This window comes from Choloepus didactylus, chromosome 7 (assembly GCF_015220235.1).
Source record: "Choloepus didactylus isolate mChoDid1 chromosome 7, mChoDid1.pri, whole genome shotgun sequence".
Classification (NCBI taxonomy): domain Eukaryota; kingdom Metazoa; phylum Chordata; class Mammalia; order Pilosa; family Megalonychidae; genus Choloepus; species Choloepus didactylus.
In genome coordinates this window covers 68,680,874-68,702,882 of record NC_051313.1, presented here as the reverse complement: position 1 = coordinate 68,702,882, position 22,009 = coordinate 68,680,874, and the positions used below count along the sequence as shown (strand labels likewise).

At 38.9% G+C, this 22,009-nt stretch overlaps 2 protein-coding genes and 1 pseudogene across 2 annotated transcripts in view; all 3 read left to right on the top strand.

Annotated features, from left to right (window-relative positions):
- Nucleotides 1–453: 453 nt before the first annotated feature.
- Nucleotides 454–8,231, top strand: LOC119540604 (annotated as a pseudogene).
- A 110-nt stretch (nt 8,232–8,341) lies between these two features.
- Nucleotides 8,342–12,407, top strand: RIPPLY2 (ripply transcriptional repressor 2). The gene is made up of 4 exons (XM_037844654.1): nt 8,342–8,451; nt 8,634–8,712; nt 8,990–9,054; nt 12,188–12,407. The coding sequence occupies exons 1-4, from the start codon at nt 8,342–8,344 to the stop codon at nt 12,339–12,341; spliced, it is 408 nt and encodes a 135-aa protein (XP_037700582.1). The 3' UTR covers nt 12,342–12,407.
- Nucleotides 12,408–14,840: 2,433 nt separating this feature from the next.
- LOC119539371 (cytochrome b5 reductase 4) overlaps nt 14,841–22,009 on the top strand; it is a 96,617-nt gene continuing 89,448 nt past the window's right edge. Inside the window, exons 1-2 of the mRNA XM_037842887.1 lie at nt 14,841–15,166; nt 18,029–18,182. Of these exons, the coding sequence (XP_037698815.1) occupies nt 15,092–15,166; nt 18,029–18,182 (229 nt within the window). The 5' untranslated portion in view covers nt 14,841–15,091. The remainder of the gene's footprint in view (nt 15,167–18,028; nt 18,183–22,009) is intronic.

Sequence of the window (22,009 nt, the reverse complement as noted above, 5' to 3'; positions counted from 1 at the left end):
GGGTAAGAGGGGATGTATGTGATCTGAGACTAGCCCTGCTTTTGTGTCAAGCAAAACGGGCATTATTCAGGAGGGCCATGGTGGCAATAGCAGCTGTGAGTCATTATATTCCCCTCATTCCTTCACACTTCTGTTCCTCACCTCAGTCTCTAAGTAGGGAATAAGTCATATCCTAGCTAAGGTCATGTTGTCCATTGGAAAGAGGGGGGAACACCAAGTCACATTCAAAATGGAGGCCCAGACAGTATGCCCAGTGGTCCTACGGATCTGTCTCTTGCTCCAATAGTGTTTGTATGGAACAGACCTAGGGACTTCCCACTCTTCAGCTTCAACCATCCTCCAACTTCCTCTCTGGTTGCGACTTCTAGGACTATCTTATCAACCATTCCCTGCCTCCAGGACCACCTAACCCAATTTTTTTTTTTTTTTTGGTTCCTCATTGTTTAACCAACCATGAACTCCCAGATCCATCAGAATTATTCCCCCAAACTGGAGGCCTTCATCAACCATCTGGTCAATCTGCATCTGTGGGCCTCCTATACTCTCTCTGGGCTTCTATTTTGACCGTGATAATGTGGCTCCAGAGAGCATGGACCACTTTTTCTGTAAGTTGGTGAAGGAGAAAATGCCAGGGAGTCAAGCATCTCTTGAAAATGCAAAACCAGTGTGACTGCCTTGCCTCTTCCAGGATATGCAGAAGCCATCCCAAGATAAGGGAGTAAAACTCTGGATGCCATGGAAGCACCCATGATGCTGGAGAAGAAGCTGAACCAGGCCCTTTTGGATCTGCATGCTCTGTGTCCTACGGACATAGACCCTCACCTCTGTGAATCCGGGAAAGCCATTTCCGAGACAAAGAGGTAAAATTCATCAAGAAGATGGGTGACCACTTGACCAACCTCCATAGGCTGGCTGATCCAGGCCAGTCTGGGCAAATATCTCTTCAAAATGTTCACTCTCAAGCATGACTAGAAGACTTCTGAGCCCAGAGGCCTTTGGGGAGCCCTCTGCATTCCCCTGGTATCCAGGCTTCAGCCGGAACCCCTCCCTCCAGCCAGGAAGCATCTTTTTTTTTTTTTTTTTTTTGTAACTTTGAAACTTACTTTCAAACTTATAGGACAGTTATTTGAAAGTTACAAAAACCCCATACAGAGAACTCCAACATACCTCACCCCCCTACAAATACCCAAATCCACCAATTTCAACATTTTGCCATATTTGTCATATCATTTTATCTATCCATTTTCTGAACACTTGAGTGTAGGTTATATATCTCATGCTCCTTGTACCCTAAACACTAACATGTACATTTGCTAAGAACAAGGATAGTCACTTATGTGCAGTTATCAAGTTCAAGAAATTGAACATTGTTATAAAGCTTACAGTTTATATCCCAATTTTTTTCAGATGCCCCAATAATGTCCCTTTGAGCCTTTTATCCTCCCTTGCTAGATCCCATTCTGGACTATGCATTGAATTTAATTATTATTGTCTCTTTAGTTGCTCTTTCTTTTTTTTTCAGTTGTGTTATGTACAACATAAACTTCCTCATTTCAACCACTCCCAAGCATACCATTCAATGGAATTAATCACATTCACAATATTGTGGTACTATTATCACCTTCCATTACTGTAATTTTCCCATCTCACAAAGAGAAACCCTACATCCATTATGTATTAAATTCCCCTGCTCCCTGCTTCAGATAACTCGTACTCTAATTTCTGTGTCTATGAGCTTACATAATCTCTGGCATTTTCTTTGTGGTTTCCATGGGGCTTAAATTTAACATTCTAAAGCTCTCATTTGCTTTGATACCAACTTAATGTCAATAGTATGCACAAACTATGTTCCTATATCCCTCCAGCCCCCCACCTTTATGTAGTTCTTGTCACGAATGACATGTTTATACCTCATAAATCCCAAACCACTGATTTCTCATTACATTTTAAGTGTTTGCTTTTAGATCCTGCAGGAAGTAAAAAGTGGAGTTACAAACCAAAAATACAATTGTACTGGCATTTGTATTTACCCATGTCATTATCCTCATTGGGGATCTTTATTTCTTCATGCAGTTTCAATCTATTGTCTATTGTCCTTTCAAACTGCAGAACTTTCTTCAGTATCTCTTGTAGCAGCTGGTCTAGTAGTGACAAACTTGCAGCTTTTGTTTATCTGGGAATGTCTTAATCTCACCCTCATTTTTGAGAACAGTTTTGCCACATATAGAATTCTTGGTTGGCAAGAATATTTTTTGCTTTCAGCACTTTAAATATATTATCCCACTGCCTTCTTGCACCCATGGTTTCTGGTGAGAAATTGGCACTTACTCTTATTGAGGATCCATTGTATGTAACACGTTACTTCTCTCTTGAGGCTTTCAGAATTTTCCCTTTATCTGTGGCATCAATAGTCTGATTATAATATACCACAGGTGGGTCTATTTGGGTTCGTCCTGTTTGGAGTTCACTGAGTGCCTTGGATGTGTACATTCATCTTTTTCATTAAATTTGGAAAGTTTTCGGCCATTATTTCTTTGAATATTCTCTCTGCAGTTTTCTCTCTTTCTTCTATTTCTGGGATTTCCATGATGTGAGTATTAGTATACTTTATGGCATCCCACAGGTTTCTTAGGCTCTGCTTACTTTTCTTCGTTCTTTCTTCTTTATGCTCCTCAGACTGAATAATTTCAATTGTCTTATCTTTAGGTTCACTATTTTTTTCTTCTGCCAGCTCTAAACTGCTGCTGAACCCTTCTAGGGAATTTTTAATTTCTGTTACTGTGGTCTTCAGCTCTATTTGGTTCCTTTTCAAAATTTCTTTCTCTCTATTGATAGAGAGCATTATCACCAGAATTTGGACTCGAACGTGATTGTCTCAGCTAGTGTTATGAGACAGCTTTCCTTGAATGCTAGGAGCTAACAAAAAAAAAAAAAAAAAGAAGGGAAGAAAGAAAAGCTTTCCCATTGTTTACAGATTGACCTGTGCAATTGCTCTCCTGCAGGGCTTATCCATACAATGAGAATAATTGCAAGCCAATGCTTAGGGGCCTCCCTGATCCTTTCTGCTTGTGTGTCTTATCTTGAGCATGCATGTGTGACCCTCCATTTGCAGAGTCCTTTTTTTTTTTTTTTGTAAAAATGTAAAAAGATTACTTTTTTAAACATACAAACTCAAGAACATTCTTTTTTTTTTTCTATACCACAGCATGAGAAGACAGAGCAGATCAATGGTAATGGTTTATACATACAATATCCCAACTTAAGTCATCTGTTTGATGTGGCATGCCCTGTACTGTATGTCCTAAAGCCAGCAATCCTTTGCCCCAGACAGCCACTTGACTGCTCTCCCACAGCATTGCATAAGAGAGCTCGATGAGCTGCCTTCTACACAAAAGGCAAGTTCTGGGATGGCAAGTCCCTCTGGACAACCTTGGGACAACCACAGGACAGATTGTGCCAGACATATATGCTCCCACTATGTGTACAGGGTTACTCTGCTCCCTACATAACTGGAACTAGGGACTTACACTGGGACTGGGCCAATTCTGTGCCAAGCCAGTGAGGGATGATAGACGGACCAACCAGGGCACCAGGAAATCCTACTGTTTAAGTAACATTTTTCTTGATTCAGCCCTCACCCTGTTACTGAGGTCCTTGAACTATTTTCTGGAGCTTTGAGAAAGATGTTTCTGCCAATTCTTGCTGGTTGTTCAAAGCTTCTGGGGCCCTGAAGCATCTCATTCGAACATCGATCCAGTTCCAAAAGGTATCTTTTTAACCAACCACCTTGCAGCCCTCTAACAAGCCATGAACCAAGTGTAAACAAAGAAATTTTTTGCAGAAAAAAAAAGGTGGGGGTATGGAGCCCGGTTCAAGCTCTAATTTTCCCTTTTGTTGGTTATTATTTTCTGGATAATATAGCTGCACATGTCCTTTTTTTTTTTTTTTAATGTAGTCTTGATCTCTTCCCTTCTTCCCTGTCAAGGAAGTGCCCTTTCTCCAGGGCATGCTGACTTCCTTCATCTTATAATCATGTAAATATCCAAAGATCAAAAACTTCCTTCATCTTATAATCATGTAAATATCCAAAGATCAAAAAATAAAAGCATGTTAGGTACACATGCATGTGTAAGGTGAATTTATAGTACTTTCTCATGGTAAAATATAAAGCTTGGTGGCTTGGATATCTGTTAGAACGTAAAGTCCATGAAGGTAGCGATTTTTGCCTGTTTTGTTCACTGACATATCTTATACTGATAAATGGCAGCTGTTCAAGAAATATTTGTTGAATTAATTAAGTTTCTTAGATCTTTAGTCCTAATGGATTATGTAGGTTTGTCTGCCTCATTTGTGTGTTATGAAAAACATGTTGATATGTTATATATTATATAAAGCACATATTTTAAATGTATCAGTGGAACGCCATATAGAAAGAAGTTCTAGGAGTAATCTAAAAATATAATATGAATAAATTGTGTCCTTCATTATGTTATTTTATGAATCTATATTTCTTTATATTCATTTTATAAAACTTTACATCCTCATACTGCATAAAGTTTGCTCAAGAAGTATACCTGGCCTAAATTAATGAATATAATTTCCTTGGAAATTGTACTGTCTTTTTCTTCTTGGGACACAATTCAAAATTGACATTTGCTTGCATAATATAGCTAAGAGATTCCATCTTAGATGGAAATGATAAATTATGCAAAAACAAACAAACAAACAAAAAATCCCCAAAATGGCATTTTGACCTTGCCACTCTGAGAATCAGCTTCCCCATTCCTGCTCTAATAATCTATATTCTATTTATCAATTTACTTAAATTTTAATTAATTGCTGTATTTTAATTAATTGCCCCCCCCCCTTTCCTTCTAGTCATGGGACTTTCTCTCATATTTATGTCTCGTCATCACATTACACCCTTCTTTCCTCAGGTCAGATCTAGTAATAACCTTGATTAAACTTGTTTTTCAGGTGTTCCCAGACCAGCATCATTGTCCTCACTGATGAACTCTCTAGAGCCTCAGAGGCGACCCTCCATGTCTACTGATCTAAGATCATTTCCTCCTTCCTCCTTTGGGACCTGAGCCATCATCCAGCCCACTCTCTCCAGAGGCCTCTCCTCTTTTTATAAACATACTTCTGTCTCTTCCACCATATTAACAAACACATCTACTGACCCAGCATTCTCCTTTTCTCTGTTTTTTCTTCTCAAAAGGGTGGCCTCCATGCCTTGTCTTTATTTCTTCACCTCCCATCCACTCTAATTTGTTGTAAAAAAGTTTGTGTCCCTATAACTCAGATGTTATTGTTCTAAAGTCACTTAAAACCCTTCAATTGTTAAATCCAGTTAACCCTTGTCCTTAACTTATTTGACCTCTTGCTGGCACTTAATGCCGTGGACGTTCCCTCCTGGAATTCTTTCATCCCATGTTTCCATGACACCTGTTCTACTGATTCTCTTCTCCCACCTTTCATTTTTGAATACTCTCTAACCTTACAATCAAATGTTTTCTGAGACTCTGTCCTTGGTCCTGTTCTCATGCTCCAAAATTTCCCTGGGAAAACAAATTAATTCTCAACATTTTAATTACCATTTCTTTGCTGATGACACTCACGTTAAAATCTTTAGCCCTCAATTGTCTACTGAACCTCAGACCTCATATTTCTGTCTGTTCCCTGAATATCTTCTTCACCTATGTGATACTAAGCCTTATAAAATCCATTAGATCTCTTTTGTGCTGCTTTCCTTAGTGTCACTGTATTTTATATGCCGGAAGGAAAGTAAACTGAATATTCAGTGGCTGGAAGGGCTGATTGTGGTACTCTTACGCTGAGTATTTCTGCTTCGACTGTTTCTGGGCATAAGGTGGAATTGCACTTCCCTGACCCTTTTTTATTAGGTGTTGCAAGTAACTTGTTTTTGCCAATGAAATGTATCAGAGATGATGTGTGCCACTTCTGCGCAGAAGCATTTAAGAACTGGCAAACAAGTCATTTTATTCCCTTCCTACTGCTATGATAACTGGAAACATTCAAGAAGGAAAAGTCTTCATCAATTTGCATCCCTAAATGAAGACAATGTGGCATAGAACTCCCACTAACCCAAAATAAAATATGATTGAGAAATTAATCTCAGTTGTTTTAAGCATGTGAGATTTTTGGAGTTGTTTGTTACTGCCACGTTACCCTGCCCATTCTGGCTGATTCAAGGTCCAAAACCAAGGTCATTATTTTCCCCCTGCACACAATTACCAAAAACAAACAAACAAACAACAAAACAGAACAAAACAAAACAAAAATACCGCATTTCACTTGCTATTTCCCTTATATTTCTTGTCCCCTTTCTCTGTTGGAGCCATCACTATCAAAACCCACTTAATCAGGCTAGAAACCTGAGACTATATCTAGACTTCGCTTTCATGTCCACCCACAATTTATGATTCAATTAGTTCTGTACATTCTTTTTCCTAAGTATCCCTCCAATCTGTCCTTTCTTCTCCATCCTTAGTACACATTTTCTCATTATCTCTTGGCTGGACTACTGCAGTTACCTTTTAAATGGCCTCCTGAGTCTTCCTTAAATCCATCTTCTGTGTGATCACCAGGGTGATGTTTCTAAAATACAAACTTTGACCATGCCAGTCTCCTGCTTAAAATCTTTCACCATTACTTACAGAAGAAAGTCAAAATGTCTTAGCATGGCATACTAGGTTCATAATAGTCAGACCCCTTTCTATGTCCTCAACCACATCTCTGCTCCAGCAAAAGCCGACCCTGAGGAGCCCTGATGTGCCTCCTACCTACCTCCCCCAAACAGACAATACTATTTCTTGATTATCATTCTCAAAATATCAGTTTAGGTTTCATTTGCTTTAAGGAGCCTTTCCTGGTTCTCTCAGACTTTTATTCCCTCCCTTGTGCTACTCCTGTGCCTTAAATGTGCTGTTGCTACTGAACATGTCACTTTTTAAAGTTCTTTCTTTGTATGGCTATTGTAATGGCCATAGATTATAATGAATGTAATCTTCTTGGGGTTACAGGGAATAGCTTATTCACCATTATATCTGGAAAGCACAGTACTTGGCTCATTAAAGACATCTCCAAAGATGTTTATGGAACCGAAATGAAACATTTCATCAGATAGCATCTATTAAGGGGTTATATTTTTAAAAATAACATCTGTTGAAGACTTACTATGTGTCAGGCACTGTAACAAGGATTCTGTATGTTTTACTTTATTTAGTATAACAATAATTTTAGGGCACTGAGGTGAGACATGCATTAGGTATATATCCTTACTGATTTTACTATCTGAGCAAATCGTATCTTACTTCCTGGGGGTAGATCATTGTAGGGCTATAAGATGGATTATATTCCTATTAGTAACTGAAAGAATAGCAGAGACACTAGAGTTTAAATTCAAGGTTCCATTATTTATGACATTTTGAAAAAATTCATAACATTTATATATCATCTTTCCTTTGAAGCATACACTTTTTTCCAGGTTTAATGGGCCTCTGTAGATAAATGAGAGCTAATTCATTTGTGATAAGATCTTGGGAAAAAGCAACAAAGATATTGGAAGATAATATAGAGTTATATGCCTACATTTATATATCCCCGTGACTCCAGTCTCTGGCCCTCTTGACTATAACATTCAATTTTTTACAATTCATCTCCTGTTGCTAGTAATTTTTATTATCATCAAATAATAATAGACATAGGTATGAACGTAGTCAGCTGGAACATTAAACAAGAAAACCCAACATCCCTTTCTTAAGGAGTCCAACCATTCGTTCTTTTATTACGCCAGTAAAGGAGTTAAGGACATTCCTTTTAATTTTAGCCTGCATCCCAGTTTTTGGAACACAGCTTGCAGAGCCATTTGCGTTTACCAAAGGCCAAAAAGCTTTCAGACACCGGTGAGTCAAGCAATTACCGTTCACTTGGCCTTTTTGCAGAAATACACAAAATGTGTAGAACCGCTTAATTTTATCCCCTCCTAGCCTTTTTACATGGAAATTGGCTGCTCGGGCGAATGTTGTTTTTCACCGCAGCCATGTGTTGAAGAGCGATTTACACTCACTCGACAAAACCCCTTCCCGGGCCATTTGGGAGTTGCACGCGTTCACACCCCGGGTTCACCCCGATGTGCATTCACGCTCAGCCTTTTTGTTTATGCTGCTAGCAGCAGAGACAGGGGTGGAGATGGAGCGAACCTCTAAATATGCATCAGCCCTCGAGGGCTATATAAAGGCTCAGGGCACTAGCCTGGCGGAAGGAACGAGGATTGCGGAAGAACTACTAGCGGAGTTTCGTGGTGCGGTGCAGCGCCATGGAGACCGCGGAGAGATCGGAGAGCGGAGCCGGCGAGTGCGCGCGCTGCCGTCGCCTGCTGCCTGCGGCTCCCGGCGGCCAGACTCGGCGTGGGGACGCGGACTCCGGGTACTGCTTCTCGGCACGACCCTACAAGTTCCCACCCAAGCGACCCTCTAGCGCGCGCCACCCCAGCTCCTCCCCTCCGCTCCCCCCGCCCCAACCCCGCCCCGTGCCCGCGCTCCGCTGGGGCTGATTCTCCCAGGCTTGGGCTCACGTCTCCTGCGCGGCTTGTGCTTCCCACCTCTCAGATCTATTAACTTCTGGAGACCGTGGGTTGACCGCCAAAGCAAGAAAGAGCAGGAGTCGCCGCATTATGCCGAGGAGGCGGTGAGTAAGCCTCGCGTAGCAGAGTGTTGCGTAGGGCAGGGGACGCGGGACGGGAGGATGACACGCATCTGGCCTGAACCTGGCTAAGATTCCGCTTGCCGCGGACCCTGCCGGGTGCTGGTGCAACGGGTGTGTCCTCCTGAGCGACTTGACCAAACGCATCGTGCCGGGAGCGAGGCCACTGAGAGCCCCGGGGTCACATTCCCTGGGGTCGCGCATGTTCCCGGTTTCTAGAAAGAGGTGGGTGATACTGAGATTCATCCTCTTTCGTCCCCAGATGTCGGATAGCCCCGGTAAGATTGAAGCCTGGGGAAAGCTTTCCCAATACCGACATCCAGTCAGGTGAGTGACAGGCCTCGCTGAAGGTCTCCCACTCCTCCAGCCCCACAGAAGGGTTAGGGGTATCGCAAAGCCCAGCTCAGCAGTTGGACATGCAGTGTGTCTCTCTTGGAAAACCTATCTTCGGGGTTACTTTATCTTTTCTCTCCCAGAGGTCTATTTACTCAATGAGGCGAAAACTGTAGGAGTTCACGTTCCACTTAAAAGAATTGCCAATCAGTGCCTACTGAGTAAAGGCTTAATGAAGAGGGAAAGTGGATAATAAAGTAAAAGTAGAACGGTGACATCTTGTGCTTGCAAAATTGTTTCTATTCTTTTTAATGCTGAAGGGTCCTAATGAATTTGACTCCACACCAGGCAGAATGTATACGTTCTTATTTTCTTGCAAACCAGAAGGAAGAATGGGGTTCACAATGTTAGTTCTACAGCAGCTTGATTTGTAAGAGAAAAATGGAAATATAATGAAAATCCTAAAGATTAATAGGGATAATAAAAAAGGTTAAAAGTTAATGTACAATAAGGAATTAGAGAGGAATTGGTGAGCTGTTAAATGAATAGCTGATATGTTTGTAACATGTGTATGTGTTTATAAATAGCACATAGCAGTCAATATTATGGCTATGTTTATGGCAAGTACAGAGGAAAAAAATAATTACAGCTCCATGGCAAGTGTTCTAATAGTGTTTTCAGGGCATGAAGTGTCCAACTCTGCCAGAGGGAATGGGGAAGGGTCAGGGAGGGTGTGTGTCATAGGTTATAGTCACTTGGCTGAGTCTTGAAAATTTAACTGGACCTATGGCTGGGGGACTGTGGTTGGGGATGGGTGGGCAGGAAGAAGAAATAGCATAGGAAAGGAAATCCAGGGTCAGGGAATAGCAGGACTCCTTCTGGGAGCTGGACTGTGGGTGTGTGAAGCAGTGGTGATTCCAGCCAAAGGCCAGATCTTGATCAAAACTCTTGGTGCAGAGTTTTGTCCTTATCCTATATGCGGTGTTGGGAATCTGTGGACTTGATTCTATAGGTGATATTGGGGGTTATGGAAAGGATTTTAACCAGAAGAGTGGTGTGATCAGATTTATGTTTCAGAAAAATCACTCTGGAAGTGGTATATAGGCTTAGTTAAAGGGCCCAAAGTAATACTAAATTGGAAGCTATTACCGTTGTTCAGGCAAGAAATAATGGTCATTTTTAGGCATTGGAAGTGGGATTGGGTGAATTTGAGGAATACTTAGGTGGCAAAATAGATTAGGCTTTATAATGTATTGGATATGTGGATGAAGAAGTGAAAAGCCAGAAATGGTTCCCAAATTTGTGACTGGTGGCCATGTGTGAATTCTGTACTAACATATTGGAAATGAGAACTTGGAACACATATGGGAGCAAGATAATGGGTCCAGTTTTTCATTTATGATATTTAATAGGCATATGGGGCATCCAAACAGAGATGTCCAGTAGAGAGCTGGACATAAATCAGGGGCCTAGAGTCAAGATCTTAACTGGAAAAGCAGACCTGGGAGCCTTTGGTAAATGAACATTTGGGGAAATCATGGCAGTGGATCAGGTCATTCTGGGAGTAGAAAGAAGAGAAGATCACTCTCACCAAAACCCTGTGGGAAGGCCAGCATCTCACAAAGATAGAAAAACCATTTAGAATAGGGGTTGGGATTCAGGAAATTATGGGGTCCCTGGAAAAAAAAAATTGCCCACAGTTAGAAATTCTAGGAGAATGTGGTGAGGATTAAACAGTATTCTTTGTGTTTGGCAGTTCAAGGTTTGGCAGTTCCAGTTATATAATGGAAAAAAAGTGTTTCCTATATAAGCAATGCCTATATAAGCAAAACTAGTTAGTTTTGCAATCTATTCATAATCCTAAGTTTATTTTATTTTTATTACTTTCTATGTTGACTAGTGTTGTGTGAGTTTTTTCTTAGTTGTTAACTTCTTGAAGCTAGAACATGATATATATTTTTGAATTTTTAATTATGTCAGGCACAAGGGATCCCTAAAATAGTTATTGAATGACTGAATGATGGTTAGTTATTTAGGCACCAAACTTAGAGACAATTTTTTTTTTACAATTTTACTGGAAACATTTATAAACTGCATTGCCTATTTTTTCCTTCCTTTTAAAGTGGAGTATACAGAACGTAATGTAAGCTTCCCTTCATTAGGATTCAGGGCCACAGTAATAAATAGCAATTATCTTGGGCTATAATAGAGTGAAACTCTCAAAGGCTATACAAATACATTTATTTTAGGCTATTGACCCTAAAATAAATGACTGCACTGTAGTTGGTGATTCAGCCTTATCCCTTCTTTCTTTTCCTTAAATGAAAAATACTAGAAGACCAGATAGCAAGATGAATATTTTTCAGACTTTTGAAATCCTGGATAATCGTGTTTATATGTAAATATTTATATAAAACCAATTTCATTATCTCAAACTTTTCCAATATGGTGCTATTTTTCTCCCCTAATTTGGAGTTCAGTGAGAGGATGGAGAGAGGGCAGATGGATAAGATTAAGGTTGGGGTGGAGGTAGCCTTCCAAAACCTCAAGTTATGAGTGTATGGACAAACATTTAAAGATACTGTTTTTTGTACTTTTCTAAACTTACATTGGCTACAATTATAGCTAAGAGTTAAATTTGTAAGTTTTAAGCAAGATTCTAGGTGAGTTTTGCCATTTGGTAAAGAACATAATATTTTGTAGTCTTTATAAATTGGTTGTCATCATAATTTTTAATGTGGATGTAAGATTCATTTTTTCCCAAAGGAATTGGAAATGGGAAGATAAACCTTCTTCTGTGTCTGGTAAGAATAAATATATCCATAGTGCTTGAAGTAAATTAAATCCTGACTTTATGCTTACAGAGGGTTTAGTGTGAATTTGTTTGATCCAGTTTACAGCTTGGATGAAGATTTAAAAACAAAAATCAACCAGTTATTAAGACCTTGAGAAATAGATGCCATGAAAGCTGTGATAATAGCATACTTAAATTCTTTACCTTAAGGCTATATCTAAATGCATAAATCAATGGTTAAATATATGGAATTCTTGAAATTTGTTCATTTCATTAGTGTAAGGATTCTGAATGTGAAAAAATAAAGCGTATTATGTTGTCTGCTTCTTTCAGACTATTTTGGCCAAAATCAAAGTGTTATGATTACTTATATCAAGAAGCAGAAGCGCTTCTGAAAAAATTTCCAATTCAAGCCACAATTTCATTTTATGAAGATTCTGATAGTGAAGATGAAATTGAGGAGCTGACCTGTGATTCTGAAAATTAATCTGATTAGTTACTTTTGATGACATTCAAAGTTCGTAGGATTTAAATTTAGTGTACAAATGTATCATACTCCTTTAATTTATTTGTACATAAATTATTAATAAAATGAAATATTTTGTAATTACCACTGTAGTTTGGCCTTTTTTAAATCCCTATCTTAGAAGTCAAGGTTGAAATTTAAAATAGGGGCAATTTATAAAATTGTTTTGATTGTAATGTAAACATTTGGGACTTAAAAGTTAATTTTGGTCTCCTCATTGAATTGCAAATTTATATCTACTTATAATTTGCTAAACAAGGATAATATTTAATTTTTAAGATTGTGCTTGTGACATATCTGTTATTTCCTAATGATCACCATTGGATGCTGTATGTGCAGATGAATATTATCTTATAAGATAATGAAAATCACCTTATGCTACCGATCACACGTTATTACATGTTTGCTAGCAGATGGTAAAAAACACTTTAAATCATTTTGTGTAATTGAGAGTAGGAATCAATTTTAGGGCTGCTAAATCAGATCTTAATAAATTATGAGTCAGGTAATTCTACCTTAAATACTCCTCTGCTGTCCTTAAATCCAAGGGTAAAATAGCATGGGTGTTCAATACATAGAACACTGCATTGAAGGACCACCAGAATTAAAAGAAAATATTTAGTTGGGAGTGATTTCCATGGATTTTAAAAAACAGCTGAAAGGCAAGAATTTGATAGTATTTTTCTATTTCTGTCGAGGAAGGAGCTAATAATTTGGCAGCTATAAAGCTAAAAAACGGTTGGTAAAGAGGAGTGTGCCACTGTGAGAGAGAGTTTTTCAGGGAGTTCCCTTGGGTGGCTGAGGAATTTCCCACCATCACCCACCTTCCTTTGCTCTGGTTCCCTGCTCCTGTTATTCTCATGTGAAAATTTTCTCATGGGAAGTAAAATAAGAAATTAGTTATGATTAGCTTTTCTTACATAGACTTGTATAAGAGTATATCATTATTTAAGGAGTAAGAAAACAGGAGTAATTTGCAAAGTAAAGGTGACATAGTAAATTATGGCCTTGAAATTGTTTAAGCTGCAATAAAATCTTTTCACAATATGTATTTCAGTTGCAAATTAAAAAGTTCCTATGATATCCCAAAATGGTAATAAATAGAGGTGAAGGTCAGAGATGGTTACCTAGCTAAGAAATGCCTATTACATGCATGGCTATATATATTCACACACTTTTTCTTCTATTTAAAAAGATACTACAAACATAACTTTGATTTACAGGCACTTTAAGAACATAAAGATAGTAAGTTCAAACTATGGAAATGTGTCCAGTATTAGGAAAAGTTAGTAATGAAAAGAGAGTGGGGAGGGTATTTAGAAATGTGTTCTTCTGGAAACTTTCTCAATTCACCGAATTCTACTCTCAGTATCTGTGTGTTCCTCAAGAGCTATGCAAAAAACCCACTATGTTAAGAATGCAAAACTATATGATGACACTGTGAACAATTGACTGTACACTGTGGATGATTGTATGGTATGTGACTATATATTCAATAAAATTTCAGGGAAAAAATAAAATAAAAGAATAAAAAAAACTGAAAAAAGGTTGACTGTTTAGAATCTGAAAGATCTGAGTTCAAATTCCAGTTCTACTAATTACTAGCCAAGTAGCTTCCCTGAGTAAGAAAATGAAGATGATACTAATAACCCTCCTCATGGGATAGCTATATGAATTAAATAAAATAATGTATGAGAATATTTAACAGAGTGCTAGAATATAATAATTGCAAGCTACTGTTATTATTAATACAAATGGTCAAGGTGTTGACACACCAGTGTCATAGGAGTTAAATTTCATTTTCTGAATATGGCAAAAATAGTTTTTGAAAAACTGTATATACTTATATAAAGAAGGAAATATAATGTACTTAGTAAAAAAAATTCCACCACATCTTGAGCATTAGGGACTAACTAATGTTTACTTGCACAGTATTTGTGCCTCTCTCATTAATATGTTGCAAATAGTATAAGTTGAGTTCCTACTATTCATCAGGCACTATACTGTGTACATATGACAACTCATTTACTCCTTACTCCATTAGGCAGATGGGGAAAATGAGGCTTTGAGATACTAAAGTAACTTGCCTATTGTTCGTTCTTCAGTCATTAACGAGGGTTTTCAGAATTGAGATTTTTCTCCTTACCCCACAGGAGCGGCTGCATTTGGCAGCTTAGCTCTTAAAGGTGTGAGGTTCTGTTTCCTGTGCAGCCTGGTGCCTTAGAGGAGAGAGCTTGAAAGAAATCGAAATGCTTTAATAGTGTTATTTTATTCCATGTTTCAGTTAATGTGCTAGTACGGCTTAATGGACAGACACTGGTGTTCCCAGTTAACAGGACTTGAATTTATCTTTGGAATCAGTCAGCACCAGGGCCAGGGAACAGCTTCTCTTAACTCTTCCTTTAATCTTTTTACGAAATAGCTGTCTCCGTCCAGTGCTGAAGTTCAGGATGCAGGACCAACTGAGCATGCGTACTTCTGCCTGGTTCCTCCCAAGCCGGCGCTCCTTCTGCTCTCGTTGTCCCGCCCCTCGCTGCCTCTACGTGTTGCGTCATGGCGCGCCTTGCCCCGGGCGACCCCGGAAGTGGGTCGGGGGCTTGGCCTCTGCCGGGCTACAGAGCCGGGACAGAGGCGCTGCCGAAAGACTGGTTTAGCCGAGTGATCCCGTACGGCGGTGGACCCTGGGCTGGACCTGGGCTAGGGGGTCCAGAATGCTGAACGTCCCTTCCCAGTCTTTCCCGGCCCCCAGCTCTCAGCAGCGGGTCGCCTCCGGGGGGCGTAGCAAGGTAAGGGGGTAACACACCGCAGGTCTCCCTGCCGTCGCCGCCTTGCCGGTATTTCGCTCTCCGGCTCAGCCCATTCACTCCTTTCCCTCTCCTTTCAGTTCCTCTCGGACGCCTTCGCTTCCTCCTGCCCTTGCTGGCAACCTATTTCTGATCCCAAGCTGTCTCCAGTCCTCGAACTCTCCTAACCTCCCTCCCTGTTACCTATTAGCCTCTCTTCTTTTCCATCTCTTTATCCCGCTCTGTCATTTCCCTTTTTCAAAGTCTTTTCCCGCTGATTAAATTCAGACATATATGACACAGCCAGGCACTGTGCTTGTATTGTAGGTACTTAGTATTAGTCTTCTTCTCTAAACCTATACTCTGCCTCTCTGTTCTCTGTTCTTCATTTTCCAAAGGAATTGTGAGTGGTGTGGGTCCCGTAGCAGAAGGGAACTGCTGGTCAGTGACCATCACTCCAAGGTTGAGGTCTCCTGGAGCTAGGGGTAGGGGTGGAGGGGTTGGAGACGCGAGCTCACAAGTCTGCAAACCTCTGGTCAAGTTTACAGACACGTCTCCGAGACATGCTGTCTTGTTTTCTTCCTCTGATACCTGATTGTTTCATCACTGCCGTTTCTACTTACATCACTTGTTGGCTTTGAAACTAATTTAATGTTCTTGAGGTTTTGTTAAAGCATAGTTACCGTTAGCAACAGGTGGAATACAAATGCATTTTATATCTGCAAAATTTAATAAAATTGTCTCCTGTGTTCATTACAACTTGAATTTTGCCTGTTCCTGTTATGTGTTCCTCATTCTGTAACCACATCTTCGTTTTTTGTTTTGAGGTTTCTACCTACATGGCCACACCTTTTTCCTTTCGTTTCTGGACTTTATGATCTTAGCATCATTTGCGATCTTCACTGACTTTCTATTTTTTCTTCACTTAGACCTGGAGTTCTGACCCTGGATTAGAATATGGGATTTGGGGATCTGTAGCTTTCACTAGCTTTTCAGAGGTCTTTAGCCCCAAATATAATAATAACAGTTGAGATTTATTCAGTTCTTGCCGATGGCCATATATGTGCTAAATGTTCCAGCTGCTTTACATGCATTAACTTGTTTAATCTTCACAACAATTTCCTATGGAGTGGGTGCTTTTTATTATCTCCATTTCCCAGAAAAAGAAATAGGTTAAGAAATGTTACCTTAGACCCTATAGGCTTGTTGTGATGTGACTCTGGCTGTGACATCTCCATTAGTTATGCAACCATCCAATCTTGTGTCCCCTTCCTCCTTGATGTTCTTACCTGTTCCTCTTAGCCTAAATGCTTGACTGAATTATATAACCTTTCCAGAGAGAGAATCTCTGAATTAGAATATGAGGGTTGTTGCCCTTCTCCATTAAACTACTAACTATGTTCTCAGCATTCATTTAAAAGCTAGAACTCAGAGGCAAAGAAAAAAGATGTGTGAACGACTCCTTGATAGCAATCAAGAAGTCAGTTCCCATTGGCTAAATCATATAATGGGAAGGAGCACAAGTTAAAACATGGAGCAAATGAGATAAATTGTGACCACATTATGAGGGGCCTGCTAAACCACTCCCGGGAATTTAGAATTACTCTTAAGTTAAGTGGGGAGCTTCAAACTAGCTTTACATTTCCAAAAATCACTTTAGCCACCCTCTAAATTATGGAATGGAGGAAGACTGATGATTTTGGTTTGATATGGGGAAGATCATTGTCTCACATGCTACTTCATTTATTGGGACCGAGAGACCTAGAGAGTTTCAGTGATGTTAAGAATGTGACAATGTAGATTGGTAGGAAGGAATATGAAATTGGAATGGCCCTCAGATCTATTAACTTGGTGGTTTTCGGGGTAAATGAATACCTAGAATAGGTATGAGTCAGGAAAGTGAGGTATATATACTTCCTTGAGTATGTCTGCCTGAACATGAAATGTTTTTCTGGAACTATGCAACAACCAAGTTGTACAAGTTTAGATAGTAGCTCTGTTCCAAAGAGACATCTTAAATTTTCCTCTTGTTTATCTTAACTGGTTGAAATATTAATAATAACTTTCATCTAAAAGCCTTGAAAAGGCATTTTGTAAAAACAAAAATTCTGTTATCAAATCTTCTAGGCAGAGGTTGGCAAACTTTTTCTGCAAAGGGCCAGATAGTAAATATTTTAAGCTTTGAGGGTTTGAGGGCCACATAAAGTTTCATTCTCTTTAGCACCATTACCATCTCCATATGTGAAAACTATTCTTAGCTCAAAGGGCTATATAAGAAAAGGCACAGGTCTACCTTCGCCAATCCCTGCCCTAGAATGTTACAGTTTTATTATGTTTTCCATTATTTGATAGCCTTTGTTTCTTAGTGGATTCTTAGAAAACACATTGGAACCTAGTGATTTCTAATGTTCTTTTTATTTTGACAATTCTGAAAATCAGTCTTAGCCAATTGCTTATCTTTTCTTCTGTCAAATCTGTTTTGATTTTTAAGGTGAGGAAATTTTGGTCCAAAGAGATAAGTGACTTTTCCAATTCTTTAGTATATAAGTGGCAAAGCCAGGACCAGAGCTTGTTTTCTGACTGCAGGTTCAATACTATTCCTATTATATTATGATACTATGATGATGAAAATTTGCTTGACAGATATCTAAGCCCCAGCTGATAGCCCAGATAAAATTCTAATATTGCAGGAATTATTTTGACAGCCTCCTAAAGTTGCAAGAAGGTTTGTAAAATTGTTAGATTTGAATTCTATTGTCTTTTTAAATGGGAATGAGAGTAATGAAGTAGCCTGAAGAGAAGCAGCAGGAAGGAGGAGGGAAAGCAAGGAACTTAATTTTTAATTTTTCTCTTTTCCTTTTTTAGGTACCTTTAAAACAGGGCAGAAGTCTTATGGATTGGATTCGGCTGACCAAAAGTGGAAAGGACCTTACAGGATTGAAAGGAAGGTTAATTGAAGTAACTAAAGAAGAACTTAAAAAACACAATAAAAAAGATGATTGTTGGATAGGCATAAGAGGTAGGTGGTATTTATTGTGTACTTCAAAAAAAAAAATTGCCAGAGCAATTCTGGTTGTAATGCTATACAATCCCTTGGGCAAGTTATTTGGCGATATGGTTCACATTTGATAACAAACATGTGCCTTGTACTGGGCAATAAATTATGTAATTCTGACTTTGGATAGTATTTCTATCTTAATTAATTGTTTACATTCTGATTCAGAAAACAGTGGATTTCTGAAATGAAAATGTTTTTCTAACATCTTTGTACTGTTTCCTTTGAAAGGAAACAAGTCTTTGCTAAGCAATTTAATGCCAAAGTAGTACATTATCTGAATAATTTACTGCACTATTTCAATTTAGACTCCGCTCTTGGAGCTTCTACTCAAGTAGGAGAGAATAAATATCTGGTAAACAAGGCTGAACGAAGTGCCGTAGGAGGGTTAAAGAGTGCTATTGGATTGAAGGGAGGGAGATACGTGGTTTAGGAATGTCATGATTTTTACCCCCATTTGTGTTTTGACTATTGCATTGTTTTTTCGCCAGAGAACCTGAACTTATTACCCAGTCATATGATTTTCATTTTTTTTTTATTGAAATCACATATATAGCTCAAAATTCTTTATAAAACATAAAAAAAAAATGTTTATGTTTTCTGCTTTTAAATAGTAGGTTGATTGTGTGTCAGGTCTGTACTATGTGCTTAATTTTCATAACAAACCTGTGAGGTAAATATTCTGTTTCACAGATGAGGGAACAGAAACTTAGAGATTCACCATTTTACAAATGAGGAAGTGGAAGTTGAGAAGGTATATTAGTTGGGACTCATGAATCTAAGTGACAGAAGCATCAACCTAAACTGGCCTAAAAGCAAAAATTGACTAAAAGGTTGCAGGTAGAATTGGCTTGAGCTAAGGATTGATGTAGAGGCTCAGATAATGTCACCTGGACTACCTTCACACACTCCATATTTGATTTCCTTCTGGGATTTCTCCATTTTAGAACTAGCTCTTTATTCAGAAGAAGCAAGATGACACAGCAGTTCCAACTGTAGTTATTTTCAAGTTCTAGTTCCCTTTATCTAATAGATGAAATGAAAGTCTTGGAATTGGTTCTGATTGGTGCAGTTTTGGTCATGTTTCCTTTGCTGGAACAATAATTGGCTTAAACCTGACTTTTATTCTGTGTCTTAGAGTGGAGTCTGACTGAAGCACACATGGCTGCGAGTCAGAGAAAAACTGAGGCTGTTTCTGGAAGGGGAGGGGATGCTGGGTAGGAAAAACGTTAATGCCTACTATAGAGAGTAGAGTAACTTGCCAAAGACACAGCTGATGAGAACAGAACCACTATTTTAATGTAGGCAGCCTGATTCTATGCTAGAATTTCACACTCTAGTTGTGTCTATTGGTGTCTTTCTATCATATCTCCATCTTGGTTCATTCATTTCATCAGTATTTCCTGAGGGTCTACTGTGTCATGCATTGTATCAGGTTCTAGAGGGTAACATGGAAATTCAAAACAGAGATGGTCCTTTCCCTGATGGAATTTATAATCTGATAGGGAACACAATTCATCTAACAAATTTCAAGCGTGAGAAGTGCTATGAAGGAGAAGTATGCTGTGCCAAGAGTGAAGATTGCAGAAAATTGAGCTGAAATCTGAAAGATAAATTGGAGTTTAGGCAAAGAGGAATGGGTACAACATTCCAGGCTCCAGGAAAAAGCCTGTTTAAAGGCTGGGTGGTATGTGTGTCAGGGGGTGGGGGGACTGGTGGAGGGATGGGGGTGGAGAGAGGGAGAGAGAGAACTTGCACACCCACAGGTGTACATAGTGAGTATAAGAACTTAAGGTTGGTGATATCTGTACTCTTTCTTCTCTTTTCTTGTATCAGGAAGACATACTCTGCTCAAAGATAAATCCTTTATAAGACATTCTCTTTTCTCAGGCTAATCCCTTCATGTACTCCTGTCAGTCCTCTCTAGCCTCCTCCATGATTTGGGCCATTGATTATTCTACATTATTTTACATCCCTAGCTGTTTCCTATCTTTCTTCAACAGCTTCTTCCTGTCAGTCTCCTCATCTTTGAAGACCTGACTTTGGCATTCCTTGACTTTGCTTCCTCCTCTGGACTTTCTTCCTTAGCATTTGGTATATGACTTCTGTTAGAACATGTATCACATTGTTGACCACTTTTTATATTTCAGTCTTTTTTCTTAAACTTAGTTTCAAGGTGGTAATAAATGATCTCTCCCCTTGCTTCCAGCATCTATGAGAGGACATGACTTATGGTTAGTGCTCAGTAAATGTTCTTTGAATCATGTATAGATTTTTATATGTGCAGGACATTTAATTAAAAGAAAAACACACTATCGTAGATATTTTAATGATTTCACAAAATAGTACCAGATGAGGAGCTTTCATTTTTTATGTTTCCAAATTATTGGTCCCTGGATCAAGAAGCTTGATATTTCTGGTCAGTTCTCTAATATAGATTCATGGTCCATAATTTCGTTTTTGAGTGCCCCTTCAGAATGTGAGCCATTCCCTAATAGAGATCAGGTGCTCTCTTTCCTTTGTAGAGCTCCATATTTCCCATTTCAGGCTTTGTGCACTTTAGGGAAGATAAATGTTGATGGTTTTTAAGGGCCGTTTTTGTCAAATGTTTTTTTGTTTTGCAAAGTTTTAGACTTACAAAAAAGTTGCAAAAATGATGCAGTGAACTTCATGTATCTTAGCCTGGATTTACCCATTGTAGCCATAGTCGTCATTGTATTTTAATGATTCCATTTTTTCTTCACTATTTTTTTATTCTTTATAACTTTGTTTTCATTTTTTAGTAGTTGTTATAGTGTTCATGATATACATTTTTAACTTGTAACAGTCTTCCTTCAAATAATATACCATTTCACATGTAGGTAAGAACCTTACATGCTTCCATTTCCCTTTCCTGTTCTCTACTGTTCCCAGTCTATTGAGAAACTTATCAAAGGAATACTTCATCTTTGATATGCTTCAAGTTGCTCCAGTGGTAGGCTACCGCTACCTTGTGCTTGGTGCACAGTGCTGGAGGATTTGTTTGCATTGTTTCTGTTCCACTCTTAGCTGACAGCTTGCTGTACATACTTGTATAGGGTCTCTCTCTGTTCTCTTGTTTCTTTCCCAGGGGCAGGCTGCTATTAGTTGGTACTCCGTGCAAGGTTTTTGATGAGAGCAGGGGGAGTTTTGTAGTTTTCCTCCTAAGTCTTAGTTTAGGCAGATCCCGTGTGGCTATGTCCCACTTCCATAAAGAGAGGGTCCGACTTCCAAGACAATTGCTAGGTTTTAAAAAAGTTTTATTTTAAGACTTTTTGCTTATGTATTTACTTATTTAATTTTAATTGTTAGGCTTTTAATAGTAGCTAGATGGCAGTAAGTTTAAAGTTATTGTCTCTGAATGAAGACCTGGACTTTTACACCCATAATGCAAATATACATGTATCACACTAGCTACATGAAGTCTAAAAGAGAGGTGCTTTGACTATAGAGCACAGATTAGTTAAAAGTAAATGTGTGGACATGATTCCCAGGGTTATAAATCTCCCTGGAACGTGGGACATGACTCCTGGGGATGAGCCTGGACCTGACGTCATGGGATTCAGAAAGCTTTCTAGACCAAAAGGAGGAAGAGAAATGAAACAAAATAAAGTTTCAGTGGCTGAGAGATTTCAAATGGAATTGAGAGGATATTCTACAGGTTATTCTTATGTATTACATAGCTATCCCTCTTTAGTTTTTAGTATATTGGAATAGCTGGAAGGAAATACCTGAGACTATTGAACTGCAATTTGGTATCCTTGATTCTTGAA

Coding starts and splice junctions, on each gene's coding strand:
- RIPPLY2 (XM_037844654.1), top strand. CDS start 8,342: ATGGAGACCGCGGAGAGATCGGAGAGCGGAGCCGGCGAGTGCGCGCGC. Junction 8,713..8,989: donor CGCATTATGCCGAGGAGGCG/GTGAGTAAGCCT, acceptor TTTCGTCCCCAG/ATGTCGGATAGCCCCGGTAA. Junction 9,055..12,187: donor CAATACCGACATCCAGTCAG/GTGAGTGACAGG, acceptor TGCTTCTTTCAG/ACTATTTTGGCCAAAATCAA.